Genomic DNA, 11,584 nt, shown 5'->3' on the forward strand with positions numbered 1-11,584 from the left:
TGCAGTTTTTCTAAAGTGCACCAAAAAGGCACTGTCCATTGTACGTCAATGGGAACGCATCAAAAGTACATCAGTGTAATAGGCCCCTTATTAAAGGATCTATGTTGTCACACTTGAGAATGAACACCAGTGCATCTGGTTACCCTCTAGAATCCTAAATATCCTTCTATTCTACATGTTATCTGCCAACCAAATTGCTCTTTAAAGAGATTTACAATTCAAGTGAACATCCTTTGAACAAAAGAGTGTCATCTTTTTGCAGTTTACATTGACTGTGGGGAAAAATTTATCCCCCTTTCATATAGTAGGTTCATGACTCTAACGTGTCATCAATGGGTGTAGCTTATAGTTCCTGGAGACCCACTAGGAACAGAAGTCTCCCTCATTTCACAATGCCGCCCCGAACTACATAACTGACCTGATACCCAAATACTACCCTACCCGTGCCCTCCGCTCCTCACAGGACCTCCTGCTCTCTAGCTCCCTGGTCTCCTCCTCCCTTGCCCGATTGCAGGACTTCTCCAGGACTTCCCCCATCCTCTGGAACTCCCTACCCCAATCCATCAGACTGTCACCCACCCTCCTCACCTTCAGGCGCACCCTGAAAACCCTCCTCTTCAGGGAAGCCTACCCCAACCTCACCTAACACCCGACCTCACCTAACAACTAACCTCCTCCACTCCTCCCACCACTCCATCCCCCACAGCCATCTCCTCCTGCACCACCTTCCCCTCCCTCCTAGATTGTAAGCTCGAAAGAGCAGGGCCCTCGAACCCCTCGTGTATTGTATTGTTACTGTCTTGTCTCATGTTCTGTCCCCCTTGCTACTGTACAGGGCTGAGCATACCCTTTGACGCTATATAAATACTGTATAATAATAATAATTTCAGGAACATTCTTATTCTTCCTTTGCTAATAAGGCAGAATAAGGTGTCCACAAGCACTACCCTGTCTGTATAATTGTTTCTGGTAATGAAGCAAGGATACGGACGACTTCCAAAGAGCATGTGCCAAGGCACCAGAATGAGCTTTTATCATTCTATTCTAAAAGATTTCAGAAAGAAACCCTTTAACTTTACGAATGGAGTCATTCTGTGTTTTGGGTCCAGTTATTGCAATGGAGATTTCAGCCATTGTTAAGACACTAGTTTGCAACCAGGACCTACATCATACAGTTGGTGATGTTTGTGTCTGCCTGAATATGAAACACTAAAATCATTAAAATGGCAATCCACCCAAAACTGAAATTCAGTCTGGAATAATAAATCATCCATTGGCTAGTTTTATCTCTTGGAACCTATACAGTAGCTTCTGCCTGCCTTGAGGTCTCAGTTTTCCAGATGTAAAATAAATGAAATATTAGATAGAGTCCCCAAGTGGCTGATCTTCACTCTGCCTGTGTCTTGTCTATCTTATCTGAAATATTAGTTATGGATGGATGGTGTCTATCTAATTTGGTTTATAAGAAGTTTTTGTTAGTATGTAGATTTATTGGTCATCGTCAACTTGTTGCTGAACATTCATCTCTAATATGAGTATTTTACATATTTTTTTTCTGTTCTAGATTCCTAAAGGTGTGCTGGTGCAAGGACTTCGGGGCGAGCTTTATACAGGAGGAATCTTAGACCCTCACATATCCCCTGTATCCACCTTACAGTTGGACTCCAGACAAATTTCTCTGCTCACTTTAACATGCATATCAGACATGTCACCATCTGCGTTTGTAAGCGAAACACTCCACCGTCCTGACAGGCAGTTGATATATTGGTGCCCAGCACTTTTCAGCCAAGGATACCCTTTAATGGATGCCTATATCAGTATTATCATGTATCCTGGTGCATTATATTCTTGGTGATCTCCATTGTCTACAGGTGGAGATTGCAAATTTTTACACCAACTGGAGCCTATATCAGTACACAAAAGAAAATACATTGTGTTTAGAGTTTTCATAGAGATTGAAATATCTATTGGATCATTAGCAGAAAAGCAGCCATAATGATAAACCATTTTTTTTTAGAAAAAGCCAAGGATCCAAACTTACACACACGCCCGTCTGTGCCTTCCTAAGACACATTGTTAAACAGTCAGCTCTTTTTACTGAAAACACCACCCTCACCCTACTTACACATTAATATATTTGTTGCCCCCTCCCTTCCATGTTCTTCCTCTTCTGTGATTGTCAGTCTTCCTCTGCCCCTCCTGTCCTTGGCCTCTCCTTTCCTCCTGACTTTTTGGTTCATTACTTACTATCTGGACTTGGCACTTTTGTGCTCCTTCACACCTGGCGCCTCTTTGTTCTGCCTGCATGCTCGCCCTGTCTCCTTGCCTGTGCTCACCTAAGGGGCACCTTAAATTATTTTGGGTTTCTTAACCCCTTTCCTGCTGCATGAGTGCTAAAAATGCTTCACCATCTTCCAATACACACTTCTAATTTCAAGAGGAATCCCTGCTTGTAACTATTTTTCTAACTAGAGCTGGGCTAAAAGGTGAAAAAAACTTTACTTTGGTTTCCCTGGAAGATTTTAATTTTTTTGGAAAATCCTTCACAAGCATGGAGTCGACACCAAACCTCCCTGTTCAAGTCAAAAGGATCTTTCTTCATCATTTATGTTACTAAAATAGGCAAAAGACTTACTTCACATTGACAAGATTCCTTAATAGCAGAACAGAGGTTATCAAATGTTTGATTTTCACCTTTATCTAGTCCTCCTCTAGTTAAAAAAAATTGGAATTCCCTTTTTGAAGGGTGCGTCTTTAGGGACTTTGAAAGAAGGGACATTTTTATAACAAGGCAGTTATGGTTATGCAGTTTTAGTAATTCCCATTGACATCATGGTTTATAATAATGGATACAAAACTTCACAGATGTGGTCACATATCAAATGCCAACTTTTTGAACAGGATGGATGGACAACCCATGAACAGATGATATGTCTTCAGTACAATGAGTTGAAGGCGTCTAAGAGTCTTGATTACATGGAGTTATTCTGTCAATCGCACTTTTTGTACAAACCACTACCATACAGCATCATGAAGAGAAGACTCCTACATCGTTTATGATAAAGAATAATGTGTGTCCGTGTATTTGTCATCATTGTTTGGTGTAAGGAAAGCTGGCCGTTGATTCATGCCCTTTCTACGTTTTCTAGCTGGATAGTCATAAGGCAGAGATAAGTCAACTTTGACTCCGACATTGCTCAGATTATCTAAAAGCAGGCCTGGAGTCATCATCAAAAAAAGTGGGTCAATGCTACAAGATGTTTCTCCATCAGCAGTGGGAAAACAAATACGAAAATGAGACCATCTTACAATACTCAAACCAAAAACAGTACCAAGATCTTTTCTGAGGGCCTCAGATGCCCTATGGACATATTAGGAGTGCAGCCAACTGATAGGAACAAAATCCAAATTCATCCTGCCCTGGTGTGACATCTACATAGTCATTCTAGTTGGTCTATGTTTTATTGCAGTTAATTGAAAATCTTTATTGAGTAGGGTTAATAGAAGCATATTAATAGGAGGTGGCTGAATCCAGGCACATCTGTATGCCTTGATTCACCACATTAAGTGCATGATAGCCAGCATTTTCCTTCTATATTCAACTCAGTTATATTGGTGAAACTGTGGTGGGTGGAGATGGTGAAAGTTGAGCATGTGAAGGATGGTTGTAGGCCTGATTTTTCATTTCCATCACAGGATTGTGAATCACTGATAACATCAATGATTCCTTGAGAACAGAGACTGTGTAAACCCTTACATGACTGGGGGCTATTCAATGCCAAGAAGCCAAGGCCACATCTAGTTACATCTCTTATTTTAACTCTAATTTTCCTACCTAAAATTGTTTAAACACGTTTTTAGGCACAAACTTTTATTTGGTATTTTTTTTAAATATATTGCTCAAAAAGTTTTTTTTTTTCTTTATTATTATTATAAACAAATGGACGAAAATGTGAAACAATGCAGTTTTCACTCTTAACAGGTCATAATGATCGTTTTTAAACATTTTACATTTCCTAATGTATGTTTTTATCTGCAGCAGCAGGGGAGGACTGGGCTTAGGGGGCACCAATTATAGCTTCTTCCTTTCTTTTTGGTCTTACAAAAATCAAGAAAAAAGTTAGATGACTGAATTGAATAAGGGAAATCCAATATGTTTATTCCCATTATGTTTGAAAAAGAATACCAGGCGTGGTATATTTTATATAGTTAATTGTTCCAAACTGGAGCTGTGTATATATTATACCTGGCTGATTCCCCTGGAAGCTGAAAATTGCTGAAGTAGACACACTTTACTCCAGTGATCTCCACTTGCATTTGTTTCCCCTGCTGAGCAACCGGCCAGAAGCATTGTGAAAACAGGAGATCGGGCCAATTGGCATAGGCGCCATTCAGAGAATGCTTTGCATTTTCTGAATGAATGCATAGAGTTCTCTGATTGGACAAGGTGGAGAGGGGTGGTGGTGAGATCACACTCTCCACCTCATCCAATCAGAGAATGCTTTGCATATCTTTAAGGTGTTTGCATGAAAAAAATTAGTTGAAAGCCAAAGCTTTTTCCTAGTTTTGGATAGAGAAGGACCAAAACCTCTGTCAGGGCTTTAGGTTGTGTTACCCTCCCTTCCGATGGACAGAGAATTGAAGCCGTTGTTAGGTTATTATTACTATCATTGTCTTCCTTTCTTGGTCACATGACATAAGAGAACTTCTCCCCATTGGGTCACAGATAACAAAAATTCTTCCCTGTTCTGTTCAGAACATTAAAAAAATCTGGAGCTGGGCTTTTAGGTAACCTGCCATAAGAGAAGTTGATCGTGTTTGAAGGGCAAGACCATGTACAGTTTTGTAACATTTCAAAATTTTCTAACTGAAATCACACAAAAAGCTAAAATATTTAATAGATTTTTTTTTTATTGCTGATGCATCACAAATGCATGGACATGTTTTTTAAAAAACTATCCGTTAGATGGGTGGCCTAAGAGCCTGGCTCACACAGGCACCTTTTTTTCGCTCAACCCAGCGAGCTGAAAAGAAAAACTGAGGAGCTCACTGTACTTACTATGCGATGTTAGTACAGCGATCTCCCTACTTAGCTATTGTGTTCTGACAAGGGGACTGCCCCCCTCTAGAACATATCGGTCAGCACTTGCAGCCATTGGCTGCAAGCGCTGATTGGATGCCGATTAACGTCTGTTTTTCCAGCATGCCTGTTCAACAAAAGCCAGATGTACGGCTGGCTTCTGCCGGACAGGCTGCTGTACACATGGGTCAAATGTTGGCTGGTTTCTGTTGCACAGACCGATACCAGCTGATATTCAGCCCATGTGTACCAAGCTTAAATCATGCTCATCCAGCATATGTATCAAATGATCATAGATCCTACCAGATATAGCAGGGGGGGCGAGTGAGGAAGTGAACAGACCCTGCCATCCATATAAAGGGAACGAAACATGCGTCATTGGTGTCTATCCAGGCCTTGGCTACTAGTATAACCCACCATGACCTAACTCTGCCTTCTTCTCTCCAAGCTGTCCAGCAGTAACTGGTGTTTATGTTCCCACATGGTAATAGAGTTCTTATGTAGAGCTTGCTATAGATTTTAGTCTCGGCAGACAGTATATTATTGTCAGCATTGGTGGCAGATCCAAGCTTTACCATTGACCTCACATAATGATGTAATGAAAAATTTATTGAAGGAGAACTATTTTTGGTGTGCCGTTTACTAAACAGCTGCTTTTTCATTTCGAGATTGTAAAAAGTATATAAAAAAATACTATTGCCATAGACCTTGCTTATAATCCTCGTGCACTGCATAACTACTCCCGCCTATGTAAATATAAAGAAAATGGATTTCCTTGCCAAAGTTGATACAGAGGTGTTTCAGAAAATGTATGCACTGTCATAGGTTATTATATTGTCTATTCCCTGTCACCACTTTAGTGTGAACCTGTGTTTTGTCCATGCAGGGAAGAGAAGCAGGTTGACTTTAACGCACCCCCACCAGCAGCACATGCTCGCCTTCTGTTTGCCCCCCCTGGGCCTTCAGTAGCCACAAGGGTTAGCCCAGCATAAGCTCCACATAGGGCTGACGACATTCTCCCTGCACTCATGAGACAGCACTGAGCTTATCAAGCACCAGCTCTATCACGTGGGAGGAAGAAGAGTGAGTCACATGCTCCTCCATACCTGGAGGTACAGGGTATCTTTTAATGCGGTGCTGGTTGAGCATATTGTTTTACCCTACATGGGCACAGCACAGGTTGGCTTTAAGAGTATTTTTTATTTTTTTTATTATTAAATACTGCCAGACCCTATAGTACTATTGTAAACTAAATGTTCTAGGGCAGCTGCTGTCGTCTCTCCTATGTTTATTATTATTTTTTAATCACTCACGTGCCACAGTAGCCAGGTCTGAAATTCAGTGTGTCTGTGCCAATAGGGCCTAGGTGACCTGCCTGCTATATGAGAATAGAGGAGACCTGACTGTAGTACTAAATTATAGGTTTATTATATGTTTTTTGTTTGTTTTGGCTTATTGACAGGTCATAAAAGTTGTTAATCTATTAATTGCATTGTCTCCAACAAGTACACACGCAAACTGTAGACGGCCGTGTGAAACAACACCTTCTTGAGGCCCAGGCTGCATTTGTTATGGTTTGGAACAATAGAAGATATTTTCTAGATTCACCCGTGTGTTCTGCTAAATCAACCTGTAGTGTCCATGTGATTTGTCATATGCCGTAACTGTGTCACGTGACGTCTCGCACCAACCACCGCAGAGACTGTGCAGTTCATGCCCTTGAACAGAATGGCAAGTGATGGGACTATAGGGGCTTGTCTGCGTGGCAGCCTAGTCACTCAGGGCCTGGCCGGCTTGTGCACCCTGGCTGCGGGCTGAATGGACACAAAGAAGCTTTGGAATATCCATTACCATGAGCATGATGATACAGTTTGCCATTCAGTTCTGAGAACTGCAGTTCCGCTGGAAATAAACAAATATAACATATGTGTGTAAGCTTTTATTTTGTAGAGTGCTCTTGGCTTACGTTTTCTGCTACTGGACAGGACCTGCCACCTTCAACCTACTTGGAACCATACATTTGGTTAGACATATACTCAAACAAGACTGGATTTATACTCCCTGCCCCCTGAGCCAACCATCTCATGTTGCTGCCCTCCTGTACCAGTCAACCAGATGTCAGACACCTTTGTTACAAAAGCCACCAAAGGCTGGGGACAGGATCTGGAGGAGGCAATTTGGCTGCATTGGGTCCATACATGTAGAACTGACTACTAGAACATTAGATACAGAAGTCACCCCACTAAGCTAGCAGCTCGGCTCAAAGTGTATGGAGTAAACTGAAAGGAAGCAGTATACCTTTCCACAAACAAAAATGCACAATTTGTACAGCAACAACAAAGAGTCTCTCTATTGGACCATGAAGCCTCCCATCATAGGACCAATAGGGATCGTCTTTTTTGACAGTTGTCTGTAGCACAATGCCTGGACAGAGGTCCAAAAGAGGGTGAAAGGGGGCATTCGCAGAAAATATGTAGAAGTGTGCCCCTTTGCTGTTTGCATTGCCAGCACACAGGATAAATATGGGTATATATATATATACATATATTCGGTTTAGTGTTTGATAAATTGGTACATGAGAAGTCTCCGTCTGCTGACATAACTCCAAAACTTTAGAATACCATTTCAGTTCTTACCGACACAGTACACATGTGCTTAGACTTGGAACTACCTGCATCAGCCATGAGGTTACCAGTCTGGGTTCTCTTAAAAGTCCCCAACCTGTACACTCACTATTGCAAGCTGTTTTATATGATTGGCCTAATTCAGAATAATTCTTTACTTCTCTCAAGTGCTTTGCCCAGCAATATCCCATTGAGGAGGGGTTCCTTAAAAAATGGTCCGGATCTGGCCATTTCATGTCTTAACAAGACTTTGACTGTTCCTGAAGAGGACATCCCAGTGATTCAAGATCCTGTGGATAAATGGCTAGAAACCCTTTCTAAGGTCTTTTTTTCACTTGCAAGATCTGCCGTGCAACCTGCTATTGCTGCCATGTCCACCCAACAGACTTTAGGGGGTTTATTTACTAAAGCTGGAGAGTCCAAAATCAGACTCCCTTCTGCATAGAAACCAATCAGCTTCTAACCTCAGCTTGTTCAATGAAGCTTTGGCAATGAAACCTGGAAGCTGATTGGTTTCTATGCAGAAGGGAGTCTGATTTTGGACTCTCCAGCTTTAGTAAATAAACCCCTAGGTGTCTGATTCAAGGATATGTTTTGGGATCCTGGATTTATCCTTATGGATTCCTCGGGCCAACAACAAACAGAGCTCCTGTCTGTGACCCTACCTTTATGCGTTTAAAAGGTTAGTGGATATTATTTGCCTAATATCCAAAATTTGTTTTACTTGATACACATGCAGAGGATCCTTTGTATCAAATGTCAGTTTGTGGAACATTAGTGTAAGAAACTCCTATTGTGTATGTTCTTTGCTGGGAAACAGCTCTTTGATAAATCACATGACTGCCGATTGCTCAGTTCACTGAGCAAAGAGCGGTGACTGTCGGTCAGTGCTCTGCTCAGTGCCTCCAGCACAGAGCTGGGGGGGGGGGAGCGGGAGCAGCACATGCTAACAGGTTGAGCCAGCTACCGATCAGGTATCTGAATGGATCCTGACAATATGGTCAAGATCCTTCCAGAGCCTGCAGCGGCTCTGTGATATCAGCCAACAGCGAGCTTTAGCCAACCATTGGCTGATTCTGGATCGCAGGAGTGCAAAAGTAAGTGCACTCCTGATTTAAGTGCACTCCTGGTTTGACCAAAAAAGCTGTGCATACTTCTCTTAATATTTCTCTGTCCAGGTCTTCCTTCCATAGGAAAAGCTTCAAACTCTCTACTCCTATGTTGGAATGCTACAGTCCAGGAGCCAAATGACCCTTTGCTTTTGCACGAGGGTCCTGGGCTCAATGGTGAACTGTTTCCATGCAGTTCCGTATGCCCAATTTCACTCCAGACTGTTGCAGTTCATCATTATGATACTGTGGGACTGGATGTCTGAACTGCAAGGTCCTTCAGGGAGCATGCCGAAGTCTTGTAACTTAAAGAGAAGCTAGTCAGATTCTGGCTTGGGTAAAACTTCATGTTCCAGCTCATTCCAGACTGCACATCCCAGGCATGGAGAATTAGCAGGCAGATCTCAGATGTCAAATGTGTGGACTAAAGCTGGGTATACATGCTTCATTTTATTTTGTTCACCTGGCAGGCTAAATGAATAAAGAATGGACTTCCCATTCCACATAAGTGAAGTGGATGGAGGAATCCTCCCCGCTGTGAATACTGTATTCTGACAGCAGGGACTCCTCTGTTGTCAGAATACACTGATTAGCACTGTAGCCTAGTGGCCGCAGCAGCTAAGCAAAATGAAAGTTTTCCAACAAACCTATTTGACAGAAGTCAACCTACCAATCAAACAGGGAGTGCCACATACAGATCGAAATGTGTCCGTTCCTGCTGAAAACCATGGTCATGGGCGGATGATGTGGGATGTGGACCTCCTGGTTCAACAGCAACCTGCATAAGCTTGTCTCCAGGTCGAGGATTCTCTAGCCTTAACAGTGGATGCTGTGATGACTCTGTGGCATCAGTTCAACCTGATCTATGCCTTTCCTCATCTGAAACGCCTTCCAGCGCTTCGAACCAGCCCTGGCTGACAATGTACTTGAACTTCATCAGTATCCTGGCAGACTTTCAGTGAGCCCTCCCAGGTCATCCAGATCTTCAGTCCCAAGGACCAGTTTATCACTCTGCTACTCAGTTGCTGACTTTAACGGCTGGCTGTTGAAGCCTTGGTCCTGATGGATAGGAGCCAACCTGATTCAGTTGTTCCATTGGTCTTGAACACTAGGAAATTGACTTCTCGCAAAGTCAGCTATGGCACCTGGAAAGCATATTTCTCATGGTGCAAGGCGAGGAATTTCTATCCCAAGAAGTACTCTCTGGGACTAATCCTGTCTTTTTTCTAGTCTGGATCAACATTGAGCCTTGATTACTATTAAGGGTCAAATCTTGATCCCAACTATTCTCTTTCAAAGAATGCTCATCTCTCACTCAATGAAAGCCTTCGCACAGGGTGCTACTTACATTGGTCTCCCTGCATGTTCCTCAGTGGGAACCTAGTTCTGTTCTCCACAAACTGCCATTTGAACATATCACAGTGTCAGGGATCTCCTCGATCCCTGCCGCGATGGTCCCGGCGCAGGCGCAGTACACCGCCCTGTGCAGGGACACGGGCACTAGGTCCGGGCCGGCCGCGGCGTTCGAGTTCGCGCATGCGCAGTAGAAGCCGCGGCCGCCCACTGGGCACCAATGGCAGCGCAGGGCGGGATATTTAAATGGCCCTGAGCTGTCATTCAGTGCCTTCTGGTCTTCCCTGCATCCTGTGAACCTGTGATCCTGTGCCCCTTGTAAGTTTTGACCCGGATTGTACCTGACCTTGCTGCTTTCTCCTGCTCTGACCCTTGCTTTGCCTGACCTCTCTCCTGAATGCCCCCTATTGGATTTGACCTGCTGTTGCTGACCTGGCGTGTGACCCGACCATTCTATGCCCGCTGCCTTGTACCTTGCCGTCCTCTCCGTTACCGGCCCGTCTGACCTTGCTCATCCGTCCATCCATCCCTTGCAGCGGGGTCTTCTGACCTCCTCACATCAGACTCTTCCCCGTGGGAGCCCCTTGCGCATACTACTACCACTGACGGGCGCACCCAGTAGTCACGACCTGGTCTCAGGGAGCTCCAAGTCCATCCCCACCATCAGGGGCCCTGGTGAACAAGCACCCTGGGACTTAGACTCCGTGCGCTGGGGACGCCTATTCAGTGGAGTGCTAGTAGTACCGCCGGGCGGTCCCTTACAGTACCAGAAGGCCATGACTGAGTCTAGAGGAGGTCCCTCACCGCTGGAGGAGATCTGCAGGCACCTGTCCAATTTGACACAGGCCGTATCGGCCCTGCAGGATAGATGCCAGCAGATTGAAACTCAATTCCAGACCTGCACTATATCCGTTCCCGCCCCACAGGCCACGGTCCCCGCCCCTCCAGCCGTAGCAGCCCCTGTGCTGGTGTCTGGGGCATCCGCACCACTCCCGGCGGCCGACCCCCGAGTACCCTTACCGGAACGTTTCCACGGGGACCGCACACGCTTCAGATCATTCCGCGAGTCCTGCCTCCTCTATTTTGAGCTACAACCCCGAACCTTCGTGACTGAATCCGTGAAGGTGGGGTTCATCATCTCCCTTCTGCAGGGTGAACCCCAAGACTGGGCCCATCTATTACGGGGAAAAAATGACCCTCACCTCAGTTCGGTTGACAGTTTTTTTGATGCTATGGCCATCCTTTATGATGACCCGCAGCGGGCAGCTTCTGCTGAAGCTACTCTGTACACGCTCCGGCAAGGCCGCCGAGCGGCCGAGGAGTACGCATCTGAATTTAGGCGGTGGATGGGGGATACTCGCTGGAACGAGTTCGCACTCCTGCATCAGTTCCGTATTGGCCTATCAGATGGCCTGAAA

The 11,584-nt window shown here is 44.4% G+C and overlaps 1 protein-coding gene across 1 annotated transcript in view; it reads left to right on the forward strand.

Moving 5' to 3' along the window:
• FNBP1 (formin binding protein 1) overlaps positions 1-7,006 on the forward strand; it is a 315,711-nt gene extending 308,705 nt beyond the window's left edge. The window contains exon 16 of the mRNA XM_089669053.1: positions 1,565-7,006. Coding sequence (XP_089525179.1) covers positions 1,565-1,572 — 8 coding nt within the window. The 3' untranslated portion in view covers positions 1,573-7,006. The remainder of the gene's footprint in view (positions 1-1,564) is intronic.
• Positions 7,007-11,584: the final 4,578 nt, after the last annotated feature.

The sequence above is a fragment of the Staurois parvus genome, unplaced genomic scaffold (genome assembly GCF_062004578.1).
Source record: "Staurois parvus isolate SC_StPar_1 unplaced genomic scaffold, SC_StPar_1.0 ptg000068l, whole genome shotgun sequence".
In the NCBI taxonomy this organism is placed as follows: Eukaryota; Metazoa; Chordata; class Amphibia; order Anura; family Ranidae; genus Staurois; species Staurois parvus.